General features: G+C 43.3%; 1 protein-coding gene across 4 annotated transcripts in view; it reads right to left on the bottom strand.

Moving 5' to 3' along the window:
• DDI2 (DNA damage inducible 1 homolog 2) overlaps positions 1-22,511 on the bottom strand; it is a 56,129-nt gene extending 33,618 nt beyond the window's left edge. The window contains exons 1-5 of one of the 4 annotated variants that reach the window (XR_001818132.2): positions 22,139-22,511; positions 12,233-12,362; positions 8,504-8,740; positions 6,362-6,488; positions 1,328-1,455 (exon numbers count right to left, since the gene is read on the bottom strand). Coding sequence is in view for 2 of the 4 variants with exons in the window: in XM_017505036.2 (XP_017360525.1) it covers positions 1,328-1,455; positions 6,362-6,488; positions 8,504-8,740; positions 12,233-12,362; positions 22,139-22,276 (760 nt within the window). In the remaining 2 variants the exon portion in view is untranslated. Of the gene's footprint in view, positions 1-1,327; positions 1,456-6,361; positions 6,489-8,503; positions 8,741-12,232; positions 12,363-22,138 lie in introns of those variants that run through there. The other 3 variants (XM_017505036.2, XM_017505052.2, XM_017505043.1) reach the window with 3 other exon arrangements.
• Between the last annotated feature and the right edge of the window lie 3,117 nt (positions 22,512-25,628).

The raw sequence follows: 25,628 nt of genomic DNA, 5'->3' as shown, positions 1-25,628 counted from the left end.
AAAAAAAAAAAAAAAAAAGATGAGAGAGAGAGGTGAAACCTAGCATGTGCTCAAGTATTTGTAGATAAACAAATGGAAGAAAATACTTTTATCCTTTTATATAAAAATACATAAACAAAGATGAAAGTATTATTTGAGCAGGGGATTTTTCTACTCTAGGAACTCACTATCTTATAGCTTTGAGTAAGAAACCCAGAATTAAGATGTATAAGACCACTCAGTCATACACCCACAAAATGCTGCATGGTATAGCATTACTTTGCTGACTAAAAAGCAAACAGTTGTTACTGACAGAAAAGGTGCCAACTAGTACGTGAATTACCTGAACCCTCAAGCAGAAGAACACCTGTCTCCTTACCTAGTTGTTAAGTTCTTTAAGGGTAAGAGCCATACCCATATAGTCTTACACTCCTCACAAATCCTGGCAAAGTACTGGTGCACGGGCCAGGCTGAAATGCGTTTGACCAATAACCTACATAACTCCTTCTTATAGCCCCTTCTTCTAAACCTATATGTTCCCAATTTTTTACAGAAATATCCAAGAAATTCAGGATGCTAGATAAACGGAGTTAGGAAGATAAAGGGACACTACAAAATACAAACCTGGTTAAGAAATGATTAAAGAGGCTGGGCACGGTGGCTCATGCCTATAATCCCAGCACTTTGGCAGACCGAGGCAGGTAGATCACAAGATCAGGAGTTCAAGACCAGCCTGGCCAATATGGTGAAACTCTGTCTCTACTAAAAATACAAAAAAATTAGCCAGGCATGGTGGTGCGCACCTGTAATCTCAGCTACTCAGGAGGCCGAGGCAGAAGAATTGCCTGAACCTGGGAGGTGGATGGTACAGTGAGCCAAGATCGTGCCACTGCACTCCAGCCTGGGTGACAGAGCAGGACTATCTCAAAAAAATAATAATAAAATAAGAATGATAAAGAAAGGAATCTAATACCAACAAAATGCCCGGCAAGTGAAACAGTAAGTGTCAGGCTATATAGCCATCTGGGCCAGGTGCAGTGGCTCACGCCTGTAATCTGAGCACTTTGGGAGGCTGAGGCAGGTGGATCACATGAGGTCAGGAGTTGAAGACCAGTCTGACCAACATGGTGAAACCCCATCTCTACTAAAGATATAAAAATTAGCCAGGCATGGTGGTGGGCACTTATAATCTCAGTTACTTGGGAGCAGAGGAAGACTCTGTCTCCAAAAACAAAAAACAAACAAAACAAAAACTACAGCCATCTGAACAGATGCTTGAGCTTCCCCTTCTCCCTGTCCGGTAAGAATGTCGGAAGGGAGACCAAGAAACAAAAGAAAGAGGCATCACCTGAGTCAACAAAGGCTTTCACAGGATGTCCGTTCACTTTGCAGTTAATATAAAGCATCACTACTTGGCCAAAACTTTCTGGAGCCTCTTCCATAGCTATTGTCATGTTTTCTTCAATGTTCTGTTGCCTGTAACAGACCGAGACCAGGGACACTGAAAGCATTAATTTCATGAAGAGAAATCAGTTTCAAAGTCACAATATTAAAACACAGATTTGTACATCTTTTGTCCCAACCACAACAGATGAGTTATAGAAAAACTGGTGCTCTATGCTACAAGAGATCATTTCCTAGGAGGTAGTACGATAAACAGCTGGCAGAAAATCGAAAGGCAGGCTGGGATCAGTGGCTCATACCTGTAACCCCAGCACTTTGGGAGGCTGAGGCGGGCAGATCACCTGAGGTCGGGAGTTTGAGACCAGCCTGACCAACATGGAGAAACGCTGTCTCTACTAAAAATACAAAATCAGCTGGGCATGGTGGCACATGCCTGTAATACCGCTACCTGGGAGGCTGAGGCAGGAGAATCGCTTGAACCTGGGAGGTGGAGGTTGCAGTCAGCCAAGATCGTGCCATTGCACTCCAGCCTGGGCAACAAGAGGGAAACTCCGTCTCAAAGAAAAAAAAGAGAAAAATAAAAAAGAAAGAAAATCTAAAGGCATAAAAATTACCCTCTGTAAAACACTGAGGGGCCTTTATAAGCTCAGAAATAAGACAATGGAGAGCAAGGGTCACAACCCCCTTTATCTGGCAGCCTGTTAGAATTTCGGGAATGTTCCAATATTAACTGAGGATTTACTGGGTACCTGAATACATTTCCTAAGCCCAGTACATTACAGAAAGTTTGCGCATAGAATACACGGAGATTTCAACTACTTGTGCTGCACCTGCTACTTCATTTCCAGGACTGGGTTTTCTAATCTGTAAAGTGAGGCTAATAATTGCTACCTAGGCTGCCAAGGGGTACAAAGCATCCAGTATACAGTGCTCACAGGACAGCTTATGCTACAAAAAATTGCATCTATTGCTTCAAACTACATGTGGTTCATTTAATCCATGAAATAATTTGTTCAAAAATTCAACATGCTGACCGAGCATGGTGGCTCACGCCTATTAATCCCACCACTCAGGAAACTGAGGCAGAAGAATCACTTGAACCTGGGAGGCGAAGGTTGCAGTGAGCCGAGATCGCACCACTGCACTCCGGCCTGGGCATCAGAGTGAGATCCTGTCTCAAAATAAATAAATAAAAAATAAACATGCAGGTGCAGTGGCTCACACCTGTAGTTTCAGCACTTTGGAAGGCCAAGGTGGGCTGATCCTTGAGCTCAGGGGTTTCAGACTAGCCTGGACAAAATGGTGAAACTCCATGTCTCTCCACCAAAAGAAAGGAAAAAAAATATCAACACAAATCTAATTCTTACGTGAGAAAAGCACACAAAAGGGAGTTCTTGCTTATGCCAACATTTTGTGTTCATTCCCAATTTGTTTCTACTCCCTTAGAGCAGCATGAATCAATCTCCTTTTAAAAACATTCTCGACCAGGCATGGTGGCTCATGTCTGTAATCTCAATACTTCGGGAGGCAGAGCCAGGCCGATCACAAGGTTAGGAGTTCAAGATCAGCCTGGCCAATATGGTGAAACCCCATCTCTACTAAAAATACAAAAATTAGCCAGGCATTGTGGCATATGCCTACAGTCCTCAGCTACTTAGGAGGCTGAGGCAGAAGAATTGCTTGAACCCAGGAGGCAGAGATCATGCCATGGCACTCCAGCCTGGGTGACAGAGCAAGACTCCATCTCAAAAAAAGAAAGAAAGAAAGAAAAAGAAATTATCAAATACTACCAACATTAATGGAAACTAGGTAAGTGGCTGGGCAACTTACCTGAAGACTGAGACACTAACAACAGGGTCTAAGATTTGGGGTAAACTATACTGTAAATCTACGGTTGGGAAATCATATGCACAAAAATTATGGAAACCCCACGGTGGTATGCATTTACATATTATCCTATTGTCTATGGATGCTTTCACATGGCAGTGGCAGAGTTGAACATGAGCAACACAGACTGTATGGTCTGCAAAGACTAAAATATTTACTATCTGCCCATTCATAGAAAGTCCACTATGGCCAGGCACAGTGGCTCACACCTTCCAGCACTTTAAGAGGCCAAGGCAGGAGGATCACTTGAGGCCAGGAGTTTGAGACCAGCCTGGGCAACACAGTGAGACCCTATCCCTAAAATTAGCTGACGTAGCATATGCCTGTAGTCCCAGCTATTCAGGAGACTGAGGCAAGAGGATTGCTTGGGCCTAGGATGCTGAGGCTATAGTTAGCTATGACGGCACCACTGCACTCCAGCCTGGGCAGCAGAGCAAGACACTGTCTTTTTTTTTTTTTTTTTTTTGCCCTGTTTTACAGTGCTGACCCTGTAACAAACAGAAAATAAACCTCAGGCCAAGCGTGGTGGCGCACTCCCGTAATCCCAGCACTCTGGGAGCTGGGCAGATCACTTGAGCCTAGTACTTTAAGACCAGACTGGGCAAAATGGCAAAAGCTTGTTTCTACAAAATACAAGAAAAAGTACCCAGGCATGGTGGTGCACCTGTAGTCCCAGTTACTTGGGAGGCTGTGGTGGGAGGATCACCTAAGCCCAAGAAGTTGAGGCTGTAATGAGCCATGATCGTGCCACTGTACTCCAGTCTAAATGTTGGAGGCTCCATCTCAAAACAAATAAACAGGCCAGGCACAGTGGCTCACCCCTGTAATACCAACACTTTGAGAGGCCAATGTAGGCAGATCATGAGGTCAAGGGATTGAGACCATCCTGGCTAACATGGTGAAACCCCATCTCTGTTAAAATACAAAAAATTAGCTGGGCATGGTGGTGCGCACCTGTAATCCCAGCTACTTCGGAGGTTGACGCAGAAGAATTGCTTGAACCTGGGAGGCAGAGATTGCAGTGAGCTGAGATGGCACCACTGCACTCCAGTCTGGTGACAGAAAGAGATTCCATCTCAAAAAAATAAAAAATTTAAAAAAGAGTAAGGAAGAGCTAGGTGCAGTGGCTCACACCTACAATCCCAGCACTTTGGGAGGCCAGGGTGGGTAGATTTCGTGAGCCCAGGAGTCAAGACCAGCTTGGGCAACATGGTGAAATCCTGTCTCTACAAAAAACACAAAAATTAGCTGGGTATGGTGGCAGACACCTGTATTCCCAGCTATTTGGGAGGCTAAGGTGGGAAGAACACCTCAGTCTGGGGGAAGACCAGGCTGCAATGAGCTGTGATTGCGCTACTGCACTCCAGCCTGTGTGACAGAGTAAGACCTTGTCTCAAAATAAATAAATAAATAAATAAAAGAATAATAAAAGAATAAGAAGTTTAAAAAGGCATGATTTGAGAGCCAGGTGCGGTGGCTCATGCCTGTAATCCCAGCACTTTGGAAGGCTGAGGCAGGTGGATCACAAGGTCAGCAGTTTGAGACCAGCCTGGCCAAGATGGCAAACCCCATTTCTACTAAAAACACAAAAAAAATTAGGCCAGCACAGTGGCTCATGCCTGTAATCCCAGCATTCTGGGAGGCTGAGGCGGGGGGGATCACGAGGTCAGGAGTTCGAGGCCATCCTGGGCAACACGGTGAAACCCCGTCTCTATTAAAAATACAAAAATTAGCTGGGCACGGTGGCATGCGCCTGTAGTCCCAACTACTTGGGAGGCTGAGGTAGGAGAACAGCTTGAACCTGGGAGGCAGAGGTTGCAGTGAACCAAGATCAAGCCACTGCACTCCAGCCTGGTACCTGGTGACAGGGCGAGACTCTGTCTCAAAAAAAAAAAACCAAAAAATTAGCTGGGCATGGTGGCAGGCGCCTGTAATCCCAGGTACTCAGGAGCAGGAGAATTGCTTGAACCCGGGAGGTAGAGGTTGCAGTGAGCCAAGCTCACACCACTGCACTCCACCCTGGGTGACAGAGCGAGACTCTGCCTCAAAAAAAAAAAAAAAAAAAAGCATGATTTGATCTCTATTTTATGACCTTGTGATCCACCTGCCTTGGCCTCCCAAAGTGCTGGGATTACAGGCATGAGCAGCTGCACCCAGCCAGCATAATTTGATTTCTAAGTCAATAGTGGAATATAATGACCAAGTTAGGCTTCATTTAAGTAACCAAAATGATGACACAGTCCCTAAAAGGCTAAGCAGTCCAAGAGTAGTAAGTATCACTGCTGTTATCTTCTTCTTAGTTATACTATGTTCTTCACAATTAGGAACAAAAACTGACTCGAGGAGGGAAAAATAGCTGTCCTTTTTTTCAGACAAAAGAATCTTGCTTGTGACTAGCAGTGTGACTGAGGCCGGAACAGCGTCACTGTCCTTGCTTAGGCTCCCTGCCCGACAATTGTGATTCATCACATTTGGGAGAAGAGCCCAAGCATCTGCATTTTTAAAATCTTCTCGTGATTTTACTATATCCCCAGGTGGGAATCACTGAATTCCAGAAACTGAGGGCTGGAAACATGTCCAGCATTCAGTTTATCCACTGAGGCCAGTACAAGAAGCGCAGCAGGAAAACAGACTTCGGACCACCAATGTTCCATCCTCGCAGAGCCCTCTCTAATCCAATCATGTTCAAGCCCCGGATTTAATCAGGACTTATACCACAAGTCTAAGGAAAGATAGTCAAATCAGCCCATGTAATATGTAACACCCTTACGGTCTCACCAGATGGTGGCTTCTGCTCAGTCCAGGTCACTTATCTAGAGCTGTGTTATGATGCTCTGTCTGCCAGTCAGGGAGTCTTCCTTACAATTTTAGAACAGAAAGTTACTAAACTAAGAACTACACCTTTGTCATGTTGAATCAAAATATGTAGTAAATGAAAGAGGAGGGAATAATGTAAAAGACTGAGGTTACTATCTCAGCTGCAAAACAGAGAAGCTACCTCCAAACAGATGCCCAACTAAAGCCAGATAACCTGCAGTTTGGGAAATCTACAATCTGAGTCTTGTTCTTTAGACGAACAACAGGTCATTACCTTATGTCTTCTTCTATCTTGGCCTGAGCTTCAAGGTCAAAGGGATCAGCAGAAAACAGACGAATCCTTTCTTGCTCTCTCCGGGCTCGGTCCTGCTGCTGCTCCACCAGGACTCTAGAAAATTTCTCTACAAAAATAAGGCGGAAAAATCTTAAGTACCACTACATTTTCAGTATTTATCAGTACTTTTCCACACTAAACAATTTCTCAAACTACAACCGTAAGAGATGCAGAGGGGATGCCTAAAACTTATTTGAAATAAGCAATTACATTTACTTTCTATTATCTGAGTCAAGGCTATTTCATCACTTAAGTTCAGTGTAAAGAAAGCATTTGTGGCTGGGTGTGGTTGCTCATTCCTATAATCTGGACACTTTGGGAGGCTGAGGTGGGAGGACTGTTTGAGCCTAGGAGTTTGAGATCAGCCTGGGCAACGCAGCAAGATCTTGTCTCTACAAAAAGTATAAAAATTAGCCAGGCATGGTGGTGTGTGCCTGTAGTCCCAGCTACTGTCAGGTGGAGGTTCGAGGGTGGGAGGATGGTTTGAGCCCAGAAGGTCGAGGCTACAGTGAGCTGTGGTCGTACCACACACTCCAGCCTGGGTGAAGGAGTGAGGCTCTGTCTTAAAAACTAAAAAATTATTGCAAAAATCTTTTATAAGAAGTTATCTATCATACTGTTTCTACTCAGAGGTAACAACTTTCCCATTTAAATCAATGGGGAATGACTATCCATGTGGCAGATACATGTCTCCACTCCTCTCCTCCCCTCCCCATTGTCCTCATTATCCTATTACCTAGAAACAAAACAGAGCATTATATAATCCCCTTTTCCTCTTCCAGTTTCATTTCCTTTATAATATGCCCTGCCTTAAGCCAGACAAATTAAGTATAAACTATTGTTAGTCTACCTATATTTTGTGTTCTGATAAGCTGAAATACTTAAAGAAAAAAAAAGAATAAGGAGGAAAATTAATAGAGAAAACACTGCTTGCTACAAGATGTATGTTACAACAAGAATCTATTCTGCAATTTCTTAAATGGTGGTACATTTAAGTGTGTAAACTTAAATGCCCCATCATCACGGTCTTTGGTAATTAGATATGCTGACATAAGAAATTAAAAGAAATGACAACAACAGTTATCTGAACTACTAATACACACAGTACAGATGAATCTAAAAAACACTGAGTGAAAGAAGCCTAACATCAAAAGGCAGACACTCTACAATTCCAAATACATGAAATTTAAAAACAGGCAAAACTAAACTGTTAGATTAACAAAATAGTAGTAACCTACAAGGAGAGGAAACTGACTAGAAAGGAACACCACGGAACTTTCTAGAGTGAGAGAAATGTCCTGTGTCTTAATTGGGGTTACAGGAGTTTGCCAAAACTCAAGGAATTATATATTTAAAATCTGTGTACTTCTCTGTAAGGTAAAGATTGCCAATTTAACAACAGTCAATTGAGGAATGAGTCATTAACTGTCTGTTATGTTTTTAAACTTAAACCCAATTTAACTCGTAAACCCAAGAGTAAAATTAGAGAAATTTACCGAGAAAACTCAATTCATAAAGATGACTAAAAATTGGCTGGGTGTGACAGCTCATGCCTGTAATTCCAGCACTTTGGGAGGCTGAGGCAGGCAGACTGCTTGAGCTTAGAAGTTTGAGACCAGGCTGGACAACATGGCAAAACTCCATCTCCACAAAAAATAACCTGAAGTGGACTGAGGCTATGGGGGTTCCATCTTGCCATACAGGGTACTGAATCTGTTTCCTGTAACTAAAAAAAAAAAAAAAAAAAAAAAAAAAAAAAAAAGCCAACTGGCATCAGCTGGCTTGTCGGTGCTCTCTTTAAATGAAGATCTAACTAAACAGGTTATGTGCTGCCAAAAACAGTGAGGAAAACAAAAAGTAAACTGAGGGGGAAGGCCTAGATGGATTTCACTCCTACAGCTCTATTGCCATTTCCAATTAACTCAGCCTTTGACTTTAGCACTAATTTACCTCTCACAGAGAACAAACTGGTATGTTGAATAAATCATGTGACACAGTGTTGCTTCAGTCTCCTCACGTTTGTTATGACACATCTTTTTCACCTCAGGCCAGCCTATCAGTCTTCCAAATTTATAAGCTTACCAAGGTCTCCACTGAGCAGAGCTTCTGCCAAGGGTGGATTGCGTTCCTTCAGCAATGACAGCTCATGCGGGTTGGCCAGCAACATATCTCGGAGCAAGGCTGGATTGTCCAAGCCCTGAGGAGATGAAGTGATTTCTCCAGGAGATGAGTGGGACTGCTGTGTTCCTGGTGGCGGGCGCGGCCGGGGACTTGATGTGCCAGGTACAGCTATACTACTGAAATCTATGCGGGGTAAGTCTGTGGGGAAAATCAATTCAGTTTACTCAAATGACTATAAAAACAAGCACTTGAAGGAAACAGCTGAACACTTGCTCATACATGGTATTTGACAGCAGCAAAAAGACTAAAGTCTCCAGTTACCTTGTTCTTTCTCATGCTGACCCTGACTATAAAGACTGCAGGCTGAGAGTGAATCAATAGGAAAGAAGAAAAATAGAGGGAAGGTGATGGTAGTAACCCCAAATTTTCAGCTTATAAAATACTTCGTAATATACATCAGGTTTTTATTTATGTTTTTAAATAATTAAAACTAGTTTCAAAAAACTTAATTGCATAAATCTGGATGTTGTTCTTGAGAAAAATCCTACTCTGGTCTGACATATGGTTCAAAGACCCTTGATGCTTGGATCAAAGAATTTTTTTTTTGAGATGGAGTATCACCTTGTTGCCCAGGCTGCAGTGCAATGGTGCAATCTTGACTCACTGCAACCTCCACCTCCCGGGTTCAAGTGATTCTCCTGCTCAGCCTCCCAAGTAGCTGGGATTACAGGCGTCTGCCACCATACCCAGCTAATTTTTTGTATTTTTAGTAGAGATGGGGTTTCACCATGTTGCCCAGGCTGGTCTTGAACTCCTTACCTTAGGTGATCCACCCACCTTGGCCTCCCAAAGTGCTGGGATTACAAGCGTGAGCCACCGCACCTGGCCAGAACTAAGAATATTTTATATATTAAGTGAGCAGCATAAATGTTAGATACTAAATTCTTCAAGTCAGTGCTAAAGGTATTGGCTCAGGGAAGTTCTTAAAAGTTCTCTGAATTTATACTTTCATCTGTGCATCTCTGCTAACTCTTCTCATGCCCCTGGGGAGCTAAATGGTTTCATTTTATAGGAAAGAAAGAAGAAAAGGGACTTGCACAGGTTCTCAGTGCTAGTACACCAAGAGCTACCACGGTTTAGAAGCTACAGCTCCCAGGTCCTATATGCCAGGCTAAGCTGACCTTATTAAAATGTAAGGAAGATAAAAGGGAATTTTAATCCTTACAAAAAGGACTTACATATTGTATGATCCCATTTATATGAAATGTCCCAAACAGGTAAACACATAGAGACAAAAAGTAGACTTGTAGTTGTCTAGGCTATAGAGCCTAGGGGGAAATGGGAAATGAATATAAATGGGCATAGAGTTTCTTTTTTAGGTAATGAGACATGCTAAAATGGATTGTGGTGATGGCTGCACAACTCATGATTATAGTACAAGATCCTTTAAATGGGTGAATTGTATTTTAACAAAACTGTTATTAAAAAAAAAAAAAGAAAAGCAGAAAAGTAAACAAAGAGAGCCAGAATGAGGGGCCTGAGTCAATCAACATTCCTTCAACTCCAAAAACATATTTGATGGTCAAACTTGTCTCAACAATGGAATACTTTTTAAAAAGATAATTGTGTTTAATGTTATAAATGACAGTACAGCCGGGCGCGGTGGCTCAAGCCTGTAATCCCAGCACTTTGGGAGGCCGAGGCGGGTGGATCACGAGGTCAAGAGATCGAGACCATCCTGGTCAACACGGTGAAACCCCGTCTCTACTAAAATACAAAAAATTAGCTGGGCATGGTGGCGCGTGCCTGTAGTCCCAGCTACTCAGGAGGCTGAGGCAGGAGAATTGCCTGAACCCAGGAGGCGGAGGTTGCGGTGAGCCGAGATCACGCCATTGCACTCCAGCCTGGGTAACAAGAGCGAAACTCCGTCTCAAAAAAAAAATAATAATAAAAATAAAATAAATGACAGTACAAGAAGCAATTCCACAGTGATTAGAATTATAGCACAATATTTGCACTATTAAGGATTTTATATAAACTAAAAAAACCCAAAGAAACAAAAAACAAACTTGCTCAAGTCTGGGACTATCCTGAAGCCTTTTTGGACCTCAGATAGAAAAAGAGAATGCTTAAACTCAGTTGTAACATTTCTACCCTTTAGCAGGGGTTCAACTATCCACTTTCTTCAACTCCCAACCAAGGAAAAGGTTAAGTGAACAGGATGATCTGTGAGGTAGTTAATCTACACCAGCCAGAAAAACATATATGGGTGGGCCCTCTTTGCAGGTCGAGAAATTTTATCTCCACCCCCTGTTACACATTATCTTTAGAGTCCATTCACTTCAGAATAATTCTCAAAAACATGTTTACTTAATAGACCAGATCACTCCCACCCCAACCTGTTGGCTCTGTTATTCATATGCAACAATACAGAAAAAACAAAACAAAAAAAAACCACGTAAATTCGGAATTAACAATCTCATCAAATTAATCAAAGGAAAATGTGTTTTTCACTGATTGTCATAGTTGTTTAAATACAACTGTGGCCCCAAGGGATGAATGTCTTCCAGATCTGGTGGAGCCAGTCCTTGATGGTCTCAAAAAGCTCCAGTTTTGGGCCCAATGGAAACACTGTGCTCAAAACTGCAGTCTGGCATCAACCAGACTGCTAGCATCTGTCACTATAAACTTTAAAACTGGTGACCTACAGGCTAAACACTGTTTAAGAAAATCTATCACAATATGGCAGAGAATGGGAAAAAAAAATCACACATTTCACCAAGCTGTTTCACATTAGGACCTTATAAACATTTTGTGGATCATGAGCCACTTTTTAAGTTTCTCAACAAAACTATGACCCTCTCTCTATCCAGTGCACACACACGTTCATACCCACACAATTCTGCATATTATTTCAGTGACACAGAAACCTACTAAATCCCAATGCACAGATTTCAGACTACAAACATCTATTATAAAAGGAGCATCAAAGATAAATGTTTCTTTGTATGTGATTAACATAGCTAGTAGGAAAGAACCAAAACTTGGTCAAGCTGATTAATGTTTATCAAGTTCAGCATAACGGAAAAAGCAACAAATTTTAATTCCTGTGCCCTGACTTCACAGCTATGTAACTTTAAAGACACTACTTAAAATCTGAGCTTCATAATTGTAAATCATTACATAAATTCCCCCACAACCAAGTTATGAGATCATGTGAAATGCAGCTACAAGTGCCTGGCTGGCTATAAAATGCTCCATGAGGGCTGGCCACTGAAGGACAGATACAAAGTAGCAAAATCATAGGCTTACGTACTCTCTCAAGTTCAAGTCCTTCCCAAGGATAAAGATTATTGTGTAAGTATCACTGATAACAGAAGCTAACATTTGTTAGCTTGTTAACAGAAGATAACAAGAAGCTTGCTATGTGCTGAAAATTTTACATGCATTAGCCTCTGGTCAGCTTTAGGAGTTGGGGTTCCTCAGGTCAGCTTTAGGAGCTAGGGTTAATTACGGCACCTATTTTATAGAAGAGGGAACCAATTTAGAGATATTATCCAAGGTTACACAGTAGGGAAAAGGCAGAGTCAGGATCTGTATTCTGCAGTCTGAATCCAAAACTCTGAGGCGCTACGCTCTGCTACCTGCTGGTGGTTGTGCTGGGGGATGTTCAACCACAAGATGTCTTACTTGGGAACTGCACTGGAGGTCGAGGGTCTGCATTCTCCTTCTGTCGTAAAATCACAACATCCCCATCTTTCAAGCCATAAGAAGCCAATGATCTGTGGTTGTCTGTGAGAGGTCTTTCGGCATAGACGATCTACAATGAGAAATGATATATGACAGTATAAAGCACTGAGAAATAACATAGTGCAAAGCAAAAGGACCAGTTTTCCTCTGAATCAGATGTCACACTCCCTGTTCAAACCTTCCAGAAGATTCTCACCACATCTAGAATAAAACCCACAGTTCTTCCTGTTACCTACCAGGACCAAACAATTTGGCCCCTGGCTCCCCTTTTGACTTCACCATTCATGATGACTGCTATTCCTCAAAAAACAGTGAGCAACTTTCCCTTGAGGGCTGTTTCTCTTGTTCTACCTGAAGAATGTTCTTTTTCCACTCATTTTTTTCTTTTTTTTTTTTTTTTTTTTGAACGGAGTTTCACTCATGTTACCCAGGCTCGAGTACAATGGCGCGATCTCGGCTCACCGCAACCTCCGCCTCCTGGGTTCAGGCAATTCTCCTGCCTCAGCCTCCTGAGTAGCTGGGATTACAGGCACGCACCACCATGCCCAGCTAATTTTTTGTATTTTTAGTAGAGACGGGGTTTCACCATGTTGACCAGGATGGTCTCGATCTCTTGACCTTGTGATCCAGCCACCTCGGCCTCCCAAAGTGCTGGGATTACAGGCTTGAGCCACCGCGCCCGGCCGGTCATTTTTTTCTTTTACGTCTCTGATCAAACATCACTCTTCAGAGTTCTTCCCTAATATGTTATTTGGAAATGTACTCTCCACTAACACAATATATATTTACTTATTTATTGTCCTCTGCACCATTAATTGTCAACTACTTGAGGACACGGACTTTGTTTCATTCACCAGAACATAAATGCTTAGAACAGGGCCTGTTATATGACTGATGTTCAAATATTTGTTGAATTAAACAATGAATAAATTTATGGAAGTAATGGATATAATTTTAGATTTAATTTTTAGAAGGGAGGAAAAGGGGATGATTTATTCTGGGCATGCTAACTATAGTACTATTAAATAATGTGTGCACTTTTAAATAATCTTGTACATTGGCAAAAGGTTCCCAAATATCATCCTTCCTGCACTGCATTCTTCCTTCTCTTCTACCATCCCCAAAGTTTTTTTCTTTCTTTTTTTTTTTTTTTTTTGAACAAATGGCTCCAGAACCATCCCCAAAATTATATCATTCTTATGTTTATGACTAGAAAATAAAGTGAAAGTAAAAAAAGAACAACTGGCCAGGCATGGTAGCTCATGCGTGTAATCGTGGCATTTTGGGAGGCCAAGACAGGCGGATCACGAGGTCAGGAGATTGAGACCATTCTGGCTAACATGGTGAAACCCAGTCTCTAATAAAAATACGAAATATTAGCTGGGTGTGGTGGTGCGTGCCTGTAGTCCCAGCTACTGGGAGGCTGAGGGAGGAGAATCACTTGAACACAGGAGGAAGAGGTTGCAGTAAGCCGAGATCGCGCCTCAGCACTCCAGCCTGGGAGACAGAGTGAGACTTGGTCTCAAAAAGAAAGAAACAAAGATTGCTCATGCATGGCAAGTATAAAGAAAAAAATAATAAAAAATAAAAAAGAGAGAAAATAAGAAAGAAAAAGAGCTAAATAAAAGTGGAAAAAATTAGGGATGTACTACTAATAAAAATATTTTTACGATGTGTAATCAAACTGAAGAAAACCTAAGAGCACAAAAATAGATGAAATAATGTGTTGTAGAAAGGAAAGAACAAAAATATACTATAATTTTATCATGAAAAAACATAAAATCTGCCCTGTATTGCTACACACTCCAGAAAGGCATTCAGAATAAATTCAGGCCTTAGAAGGTTTTCCTCCTAATGGTTTCCTTTTTACCAGGCCACATGCAAACTGAGGAACCTGAGTTCTGTCCTGGCTCTGCCAATAACTCCCTGCAAGGGGCACATCACTCAGCAGGTCCAGGCCTCACCCTTCCCAAGTATCAAGCAAGCAGATGGGCTACAGCATCATTACAGCTGTCCCTTCCAGTTCTCTCTGCTAACATCATCATTCTATAATGTTTCCTTACAGCTTTCACAGTAAGGTTACCTGAAATAAAAACTGAAAATATGGTGGCTGGGCGCAGTGGCTCACACCTGTAATCCCAGCACTTTGGAAGCCCAAGGCAGGCAGATCACGAGCTCAGGAGCTCGAGACCAGCATGGCCAACATGGTGAAACCCTGTCTCCACTAAAAATACAAAAATTAGCCAGGCATGGTGGAGTGCACCTGTAAACCCAGCTACTCAGGAGGCTGAGGCAAGAGAATTGCTTAAACCCTAGTAGAGGTTGCAGTGAGGTGAGACTGAACCATTGCACTCCAGCTCTGGGCAACAAGACTCTACCGGGGGGGCGGGGGCAGGAGGGGAACCAAACCTGAAAATACAGCATTTAACCTAGAAAAAAAAGTGATTCTGTCATATCTGCTCTCAGAATTTATAGACATGAGAAACAGAACAGGAAAATGGGTTCCTACCAAAATCAAATTCTTCTGAATATGAGAAAATTTGTAGGCCCAATTATACAAATTTTATGCATGACTTGAAAAAATACTATACAGTAAGTTCTTAATGCTCAATCTGCTGAGCTAAAACACATTTCAGATCCGGTACAATGGCTCATGCCTGTAATCCTAGCACTTGGGGAGGCTGAGGCAGGAGCATCGCTTAACCCATTTATGCCAGAGGTTGCAAATTTTTTTTGTGGAAAGTCAGACCTTGGTGATGACCTTGAGCAATAGGATATAAATAACTCCCACAAGCTTAGCATTCCAATAATGGAACACTAGGCATAAACAGGTTAAGCCTTGGAGTTTGAGACCAGCCTGGGCAACATAGTGAGACCCCATCTAAAAAAAAAAAAAAAAAAAAAAATTAACAGCCAACCATGGTAGCGTGTGACTGTAATCCCAGCTACTTAGAATCTGCGGCAGGAGGACCGCTTGAGCCCAAGAGGTCCAGGCTGTAGTGAGCTGCAGTTGTACCACTGCACTCCAGCCTGGGGCAAGAGAGTGAGACTCTTGTCCCTTAAAAAATAAAAACAGAACCACATTTTAACAGACTGCACGCCCATCACTCCATTCACACACCCTTATTTAAGCACATATTTCATAGTAAAAGTACATCAGCATCAACACAGATTTTTTGCAAAACGACTGAGAGTCATATTATAACTTGTGAGACTGCCTGGAAAAAACACATACACCAGAAGTGACAAGCGTCACAGGTTGCAGTGAGCAACAAGAAAAGAGGCATGCCAAGGGAAATGGCAGGTAGCAGGCTCTTCCAGTGCAGCATCAACATTGTGAAACCACTGTAATAAAGTCATCAGTAAGCAACAAACTACTCTTTAATTTTCCAGTTTCATAAATTCAACTATCAGTATATTTAGAGATGCATGAATAGTCTCCTGGGAGCAGAGGCACATCTAACTGTATTTATAAGAGAAAATGTATTTATCTACAAGGAGGATTCAAACTCAGGAAGATCAAAATAATCCTATCCAGGCCGAGTATAGTAGCTCACGCCTATAATCCCAACACTTTGGGAGGCTGAGGTAGAAGATCCTCTGAGTCAAGGAATGCAAAGCCGGCCTAGGCAACACAGGACCACATCTCTACCAAAAAAAATAATAATTAGCCGAGCATGGTAGCATATTCCTGTAGTCTCAACTATTTGGGAGACTGAAGCAGGAGGATCACCTGAACCCAGGAATTTGAGGTTGCAGTCAGTTATGATTGTACAACTGCACTCTAGCCTGGGCAACAGGATAAGAACTCTTTTTTTTTTTTTTTTTTTTTTTTTGAGACAGAGTCTCGCTGTGTTGCCAGGCTGGAATGCAGTGGCACAATCTCGGCTCACTGCAACCTCTGCCTCCTGGGTTCAAGCAATTCTCCTGCCTCTGCCTCCCAAGTAGCTGAGACTACAAGTGCACGCCAACACGCCCAGCTAATTTTTGTAATTGTCAATCATGTTGGCCACGGTAGTCTTGATCTCCTGACCTTGTGATCCACCAGCCTTGGCCTCCCAAAGTGTTGGGATTACAGGCGTAAGCCACCACAACCAGCCAATCTTGTCTCTTAAAAGAAGAAAAAAAAAAAACAAGAAGAAAACTGCAACTGGAACAATTGTCTGATTTCAAAGCCCATACTCTTGAGTAGTATCATATACAGCTTTCCCAAATATAAGCCTGAAGTGGCCTGGTGAATTATCTGGGTGACTTTAACAAGCACTGCTAAGCCATCCATTGCCAGTAAGAAACTCTATTCGGCAGGAGGATCAAAATACTGTCCGCTGCCTCAACACATCCCCATGCCCTGAACATGAAGAAGAAAACACCACCAACTCCCCACTCTGACTCCCACTTCACAGATGCCACACTTCACTCCATCACTGTTTAGTTGCCACAATATTTCCTCAGCAGACAATATCATTTTTTAAAGGAAGGCAGCATGATCTAACAATAAAAACGTAAAACCCAGATAATCACCACATCGAGCATGTCTATGAAGTATGAAATGTTGCTTCAGCGCCAATTTCCTGGAAACACTAGACTGAAGAACCTGGGTGAGGAGCAAACGTTCTTCACACCGACGAAGCGGCAGCTGCGCTCCATTTTAGTCTAAGGACATACATGAGATCAACTAAAGCTCGGCTAAAATTGTAACTGCCACAAAGAACTGATTTCTTTTTGTTTAAATAGGCTTAAGAGTCCAAGAAAGACAATTATTTTGCAGCAAAAGTCCCAAAATAAATCCGAGTGATCTTCCAACCGAACACAAGTATTATTAGACATGGCCTCAAATCTCTACCAGTCAAAACAAAAGGCGTTCCACTGATGGCATTCTTGATCCTTCCACCATGCATGTTACCCAACTCAACAGCTACAAAGCCCAAAATTCAAGTTTTGCCAGTTATAAAAACATACAAGAAAATGTATACAGCTATGAGTCTTAATCAGCAAAACTGGCACAACTGCTAGTACTTACTCCAGAGGAGGCACCCCAGAGACTGAATTATAATCTTAATCAACATTTAACAATAGACTAATTAATAAAACTCCAGAACTTTTAAGCATGAGGTCAGATGTTTTCTGGTCTCTGAATGAGAGCCTTCTATTAACAGAAAGTTTAACAATAAAATTCTAGCATTACGGAACATAAACTGGTAGGCCAGGTGCAGTGGCTCACACCTATAATCCCAACACTCTGGAAGGCTGAGGCAGGAGGACTGCTTGAGGCCAGGAGTTCAAGCCCAGCACTAGCAAGACCTTGTCTCAAAAAAAAAAAAAAAAAAAAAAAAAAACGGAAAAAAAAAGTCACACAGCTACTTGGGAGGATCCCTTGACCCCTGCACGTTGAGGATGCAGTGAGCTATGATTGCAACACTACATTCCAGCCTGGGCTAGAGAGTGAGACCTCACCTCTAAAAAATAAAGATAAAATAAGGATCATAAACTGGCCACAAAACACTTAGAACTACATCTGAATGGCTTCACACTACCATTAATCAAATGCCCACTACATAACAAGTTATCTACATATAATAGATATGTAGTATCTATCCCCATGTGATAGCCAGTTCGACTTGTATAACCCTCTGGCAGGCAATTTGGCAACAGTTACTAAAAGCCTAACCCTCTGGAAGGCAATTTAGCAACAGTTACTAAAAGCTTTTCAAAGAGTTTGTACCTGTGATCTGGCAACCATATATCTCAGAATTTACCCTGATAAAGTAACAGAAATGGAGGATACAGCCTTAAATATATGGATGTTCATGGCAATGTTACTTACAACTGCTTTCAATTTTCCCCAATATTATGCCCAACAAAAGGAAGGTGGCTAAATAAATTACATCTATATGATGGCATATTATGTAGCCTTTGAAAATTATCAATTTGGGGCCAGGTGCAGTGGCTCACGCCTGTAATCCCAGAACTTTGGGAGGCCAAGGCGGGTGGATCATCTGAGGTCAGAAGTTTGAGACCAGCCTGGCCAACATAGTGAAACCCCCATCTCTACAAAAAATTTAAAAATTAGCCAGATGCGGTGATACACACTTGTAGTCCCAGCTACTTGGGAGGCTGAGGTGAGAGGATCACTTGAGCCCAGGAAGTTGAGGCTACAGTGACCTGTGATTGTACTACCACCTAGGTGAAAGAGCAAAACCCTGTCTCAAAACAAAAAACAAAAACCACACAGAAGATAAAAATACTAGTTTATGAACCACAAATCATGTGTGTGTATTTCCAAGATCATAGTTAACTGCCATTTTTTTTTTTTTTTTTTTTTTTAAAAGACAGAGTCTCGCTCTGTTGCCCAGGCTGGAGTGCAGCAGCACAATTTTGGCTCACCGCAACCTCTGCCTCACAGGTTCCAGCAATTCTCCTGCCCCAGCCTCCCGAGTAGCTGGAATTACAGGCATGCACCACCACACCTGGCTAATTTTTGTATTTTTAGTAGATACAGGGTCTCACCATGTTTGCCAGGTTGGTCTTGAACTCCTGAACTCAGGTGATCCATCCGCCTTGGCCTCCCAAAGTGCTGGGATTACAGGCGTGAGCCACCACTCCCTGACCAGTTACTGATATTATTTGCCTTTCATTTGAGGGTCCTTTTATATTGTGCATACTTTTTCCATATGCCACCTACAGAGGTATATTATCATGATGTTTCAAAACTATGACCACATTAATGTAAAGTGAAGCTTAGTTCTGATAATTGTTTGAAGTTCACCCAGACAAGTCTGCATCAAAGCATCAAACAGAGCCATGACTAGCTTCCAAGCCCACACTTCTATTAAGAGACAGAACATGCCCAGCTTTAATCACATGTACAAGTAGAGATGGCTTCTGTTCCAAACTTGTTACCATTGCATTATACCTACTATAAGCAGACTAGAGTTATTAAAAATTAACACCTTTTCCAACTGTATGCTTGTGCACAAATGACACTCAGGTGAAACACTGAATTCTAGACCAGTCATCACTAATGTAGGGCAAGACAATTCTTCAAGGGTATAGAAAGAAAAAGAGTATTAGAATTTTAATTTCTATTTTAGTTCATCCTTCCTTAAATTCCATTTTGTGTCTGTGTACAACATTACTTTATATATATAATGTATTATATGCATATATAATGCATATAACATGTTTCATATATCATGTATTATACATGGCCATATATAATGCATACAACGTATCTGTTCATGTATATAATGTATTATATAATTAACAGGAGCATAATCTGAAACATTTTACTGATAAGGATACATGAATGTAAGTTTGGACACCAGTGGTCTGGACACATAGTGGCAGGAAAAAATAGCCAGGAAATGGAGTCAGAAATGAGAGGTGAAGGAATGGGAACGGAAAGGGTAAACAAGAGGAGCAGTTAAACAGTGTAGGAAAGGAAGGGAAGATGAGTAATATGAGAGAACCACGGGAGGTAATGGGGGGGGGCGCGCTCAAGTAAGTGAACAGATATATTTGTGGTAAAAACTATAATGATGTTTACTTTTATGATCTGATGAAAGGAAATGACTCAAGTGTCTAGGGTGGATCCTGTTCCTGCCTGATGGGCAAGCAAGTGAAAGACAACCGACCACCAGACACCTTAAAATAGATACTGTGTTGTCAGGTTACAATGGAGCCAACAGAACAGACTGGAAAAGCAGGAGCTGTTTATGGATATCTAATACAGGCTTAACACTAGTTGGAACCTAAGTTTCTATATGCTAATTTGGCTTGGGAAAGAAGTAAATGCCGTAGCACTGACATAATGCACAAGAAAGAATTTCGAGTTAGTCTATATTCAATTACTAAGGTATTCCTAACTTTCCCAATTGGCAGAGGGCAATGCCTGCCCTGACCACACAATAAATTGTCTTTCGTGATGGCTTTCGTTTCTGGTTAAATTCTGTAACAAGAAATTTAAGTAAACTAAAGGAGGCATCAGATATCCCTTTACTTAAATTCCTTGTTAAAGCCATCACAACAAGTGCATAAATGGAAACAACCTCAACCTCTGTCTTTTCCCAAGCCCTAACAACAAAACCAATTTAATTTTAATTTTTTATTTTCCCTACCAGGTGATTATAACCAGGGTAATATAGCAGCTATAGAAAACACACACACACACGCACACACACACAATTGAAAAAGCCACTATCAAAAAATTGAAGAGTTGGCCGGTCGCAGTGGCTCATGCCTGTAATCCCTGCACTTTGGGAAGCCAAGGCAGGAACACTTGAGGTCAGGAGTTTGAGATGAGTCTGGCCAACTTGATGAAACTCATCTCTACTAAAAAAAAATACAAAAATTAGCTGGGCGTGGCGTCCCGTGCCTGTAGTCCCAGCTAATCTGGAGGCTGAGGCAGGAGAATCGCTTGAACCCAGGAGGTGGAGGTTGCAGTGAGCCGAGATTGCGCCACTGCACTCCAGCCTGGGCAACAGAGCAATACTCCGTCTCAAAAACAAACAACAACAACAAAAAAAAAAAACTGAAGAGTTGTTGATTTCCCCTCTCTATTTAAACAGTCCTTTCCTAGTTCTCCACATGAGGCATTCACTGACAGGAACTGCTTCCTGAGCTTTTGTGGATTAACTTTTAAAATTCTTTCTGAATAGCTTTATGCCAAGGTTCCAAAGTTCACATTGTGTAAAGGAATCATACTTCTGAACAAAGTATTGACACATTTGTTTACCATAAGACAGCAGAACAAGCTGTAGTTGGGCAATCGGTTTGGAAACTATTTCATAACTGCAGTAGAAAATCAAGATTTACATTACGGAGCCTTGGGAGATCTCTATAATTTTCTTAATGTTCAGAGTATGTCCTCCAGGCTAACTTTATCAAATCACAACCTAAATGTTTTAGTGTTAAGGTTACAGCATTATTGTCGCCTCCCACTGATGAAGACTAATGGTAGTCCCAAAGCATTTTAAGAATTACTTTGCTTAAAATATGAGGCTGAACTTCTTTCCAACAAGCTGAGTAGGGAAATGAAACCACCAAACAGCAGTGATACTAGGCCGTTTCCAAGTAAATATCCTTTTAAAGCACTGAGCTTTGAACTGACCCAAACTCTGAACTGTGACCTGAAAGAAAAAAAGGGCCTTCTGGCTTCCTACCAGGGTAGAACCGAAAGAAACAAACAGTTTGAGCTGAACCAATAGGTACTGTTTTTCAAAAGAATTTAACCAGAAACGATATCGTGGGTAAAAGAGCATTTCCAAAGACCCCAAAACGAGGTAGTGCACGTCTAAAACTTTTTTTCTTTCACCGGAAGTGCAAATCTGTGTATTTAAAGGCAAACTGCGTATATTTAAGCAGAAAACCTCTCCAAAAAAAAAAAAAAAAAAAAAGCAAAGGAACATCTATCTACCACAGTGATCCAAACTGGTATTTCTGGTTTGCAGGATGTATGAACCCTAGCAAACCCAGAGCTCTTTCTGAGGTCCACAATGATATCCTACATTCGGGATCGGAAAGAGAAAAGGGACCAAAGAGGCAAAGGTGGGGAGAGCTAGGGCTGCTCAACAGTCCAAGCGCCCCTCACGTTGCAGTGGGTGCGTCTGCGGTCAGGTTCTCCGCTCCCTCTCCTCGTACCCCACCCCACCCCACGTTCGGGGTGTGTGAGGGCAGCTACCGATGCCAGCTCCCCAGCTCCATCCCGGATGCGGGGGTGAGCTGAGAATGGCTACCCCTGCTCCCCCCGCAGCCCCCAATTCTTCACCAGTAGCGAAGGGAGAGAGTGGGGCCCCGAGGCGGGGAGGGCTTAGCTCCGGGGCAGGCCCCGCTCGCTGCCCGGCGTACCTGGCTCTCGGCTGCGGGGATGCCAGACTCGAGCTCGCACAGTGCACGGAAGTTGTGCAGCTCGAAGTCGGCGTCGACCTGGAGGGAAAAGGTCACCTCGGAGAGGTCCCTCCGCACACAGTACACGGTGAGCAGCATGGCCCGGGCCCGACCCGGCTCGGCTCGGCCCGGCCTGGGCGCTGGGCGCAGGGGAAGAGGCGGCGGCGTGGCCTGGCTGGTGCTGCGGGAGGACGGCGCGGGCTGCTCGCTCGCTCCCTCCCTCACACACGCTCAGTGAGTCACTCCCTCCCGCCCTCACTAACAAGCACGGCCGCCGCCACCCGCCTGCGAGTCCGTCTGCCTGCCAGCCTGCCTCCCACTACTGCCGCCAAGCGCGCCGGCGGCCGGGCGGCCCGGCGGCCCGGCGCCCCGCCCCGCCGCAACGCGGCTGCCGTAAAGCCCACCTGGCCTTCCCCGCCTTCGCGACGCAGCGGGAGGCGGGGCCGGGAAGGGGAGGAGAAAACCCGGAGAGGATGAGAGGGGGAGGAGTGGGAAGCGGCGTGGGAGGAGAGAGGGAGGAAGGGCGAGAAAAGGGGAGGGAAGGAAACGAAGGCGGAGAAGGAAAACTCTGCTGACTGGTTGACTTAATGACAGAGGTCCGTGGAGGAGTCCCCAGTCTCGTTTATTCACCGAACAGGCATTGATTAAGCGCCTACCATGTGCAGGGCTCTGGTGATGCGGAAATGAGTTTAAAAAATCCTTCTCCATAATTCTCAAATCTAGTACAGGAGTTGGTCCTAAAACGTATTTTTCGAGGTAGAAACTGAGGCTCCGAGAGAGTAAGTCACTTCCTGTCCCAATGATTTAGGATTAAAACCAAAATCACTACCCTTCCTAGGCTATAGAAGCCAGCTGGCTGTGGCCCACGCCTACTTCCTAGCCCCTTCTGCCGCGCCCTTCCCACATTCTCGGCCCTCCCAGTCACACAGCTCAGTTCCTCCAGGGCTCCATTCCCCTGTCTTGTAAATATTTTTCTCTCTACTTGGACTGTGTCTGTTTTCTAGCCCTAGCAACTCCCACCACCTAGCGCAGTGCCGTTTTGGGCACAGCTTAGAATCTGCTCAATAAATATTTGCTACTTTAATGGCCTGTTTAAGGCACATAGCTGATGAGTGGTAGAGGCCCAGAACCAACGTGTGGATGAGTAAGAAAACCAAAACTGAAAGATGAATTTGTAATGGATGCCAGATTAGCATCTTTCCATTTACTCCCACTCCCCCGTCCATGTAGGGAGCCCTCTTCCATTATAACAGGAGAGAAGGAGGAAATAAGATGGCTGTGGGTGCAGGGAAGTAGGTAGTTAAGTAGGCCGTTGGTGGCAGGAAAGGGAGAATTAGCAGCTGAAGGCTGTTACAAAGAAAGAAAGTAGTTGGGTGCGGTGGCTCACGCCTGTAAGCCCAGTACTTTGGGAGACTGAGGCGGGTGGATCACGGGGTGAGGGATTGGAGACCAGCCTGATCAACATGGTGAAACCCCGTCTCTACTAAAAATACATACATACACACACACACACACACACACACATATATTAGCCGGGCATGGTGGTGCACGCCTGTAATCCCAACTACTCGGAAGGCTGAGGCAGGAGAATTGCTTGAACCCGGGAGGCAGAAGTTGCGGTGAGCCGAGATCAGGCCATTGCACTCCAGCCTGGGCAATAAGAGCAAAATTCTGTCTCAAAAAACAAAAAAAGAAGAAAAAAGAAAAGAAAAGAAAAAGAAAAAAGAGAGAGAGAAAGTAGAGGAGCAGGGGATTGAGGAGAATGCTTGTATCCCCTACAAGCAACAGAAAGCTTGACTATCAGTGGCTTAAACAAACGAGGGTTTATTTTCTCACAGGAGAGAAGGCCTGGAGGTAGACAACAGCGTTGGTTGATGACATCAGGGCCAATACTTCTGTAACTGACCTTTTCTTGAGGGTTGTAATATATGGCTGGCTGCCTCCACTTCATGCATCGTTTTCCTATTCAAGGAAAATCTTGCCAGAAGTCCCTGTGCCGATTTTTGCTTACATCTCACTGGACAGAATTGTGTCACAAAGACTTGAGAGAGGCTAGGAAAGTATTTAGCTTTGCCTAAAGGGCATAAACAGGGAAAAAGGGGGTTGGGAATGGGTATTAGGAAAGACATACACAGTGCCTTCTACAGGGAAGATTTGAAATAACCATTGCAAATTGAATCAAGTTTAGCAGAGAAATGTTCTAGGACTGCCCAGTGGTAGTATCAAGGAATCAGATGAGGCTGGAGTCATTGATTAATTGTTGTTAAATTTGTTCTAGTGGTGCTCAGTTTCCCTGGTCTGGCAGATTTCGTTCTCCAAAGATGGCCATGACAGTGTCTCCCATCCTATATGCCCTTCCTACAATGTAATGTTGACATTCCTCCCTTTCAGAAGTGGGGTGTTTGTACCTCCCTTAGAATCGTGGCTCAGCAGACTAGCTCTGGCGTAAGCGACATTATGTATGTGATTTCCCTTTTTTTTTTTTTTTGAGACATGGTTTTGCTCTGTCATCCAGGCTGGAGTGCCATGGCACGATCATGGCTTACTGCAGCCTCAACCTCCCAGGCTCAAGCGATCCCTCCAGCTCAGCCTCCCCAGCAGCAGGAACACAGGTGTGCACCACAACACGTAGCTATTTTTTTTTTTTTTAGTAGACATGAGGTCTTGCTCTGTTGCCCAGGCTTGATTTCCTTTTTATTATAATTTTACATTATTTTTAATTTAAAAAAAATAGGGATGAGGCCTTGCTCTGTTGACCAGGCTAATCTCCAAATCCTGGCCTCAAGTGATCCTCCCACCTTGGCCTCCCAAAGTGCTAGGATTACTGATGTGAGCCATAGTACCCAGCCACTTTGTGTGATTTCTGAGGCTAGGTCTTGCTTGTGTCCACCTGGAGCCATCATTCTCACCCAGCATCCAGCAAGATAACCCAGACACCAATGGAGAGGACAGAACAATGACAGGCTCAGGGTAGAGCTGCTGCTTCTGGCATGGCTCCTACTCATGCAGATTTATTCAAATCAAACTATTGTGACACTTTCAAGTAACTACTCCCAAGGTACCTTGTCTGCCCCAAAACCAGCTAATGCCACCACCAAGGGAGTTGGCAGTGCCCTGCAGTCAACTGCCAGTATCCTCATGGTCTTGCTTTTTCTTCTGTATTTCTACTGTTAAGAAACATCTGCTGGGCACGGCAGCTCATGCCTGTAATCCCAGCACTTTGGCAGGCTGAGGGGGGCGGATCACAAGTTCAGGAATTCGAGATGAGCCTGGCCAATATGGTGAAGCCCTGTCTCTACTGAAAGTACAAAAATTAGCTGGGCGTGGTTGCAGGTCCCTGTAGTCCCAGCTACTCGGGAGGCTGAGGCAGGAGAATCACTTGAACCCGGGAGGCGAAGGTTGCAGTGAGTCAAGATCACACTACTGCACTCCAGCCTGGGCAACAGAGCAA

This window comes from Cebus imitator, unplaced genomic scaffold (assembly GCF_001604975.1).
Source record: "Cebus imitator isolate Cc_AM_T3 unplaced genomic scaffold, Cebus_imitator-1.0 Scaffold15, whole genome shotgun sequence".
Lineage (NCBI taxonomy): Eukaryota > Metazoa > Chordata > Mammalia > Primates > Cebidae > Cebus > Cebus imitator.
Note: the sequence above shows the minus strand (reverse complement) of the source record. Positions and strands in the feature narration are given on the sequence as shown.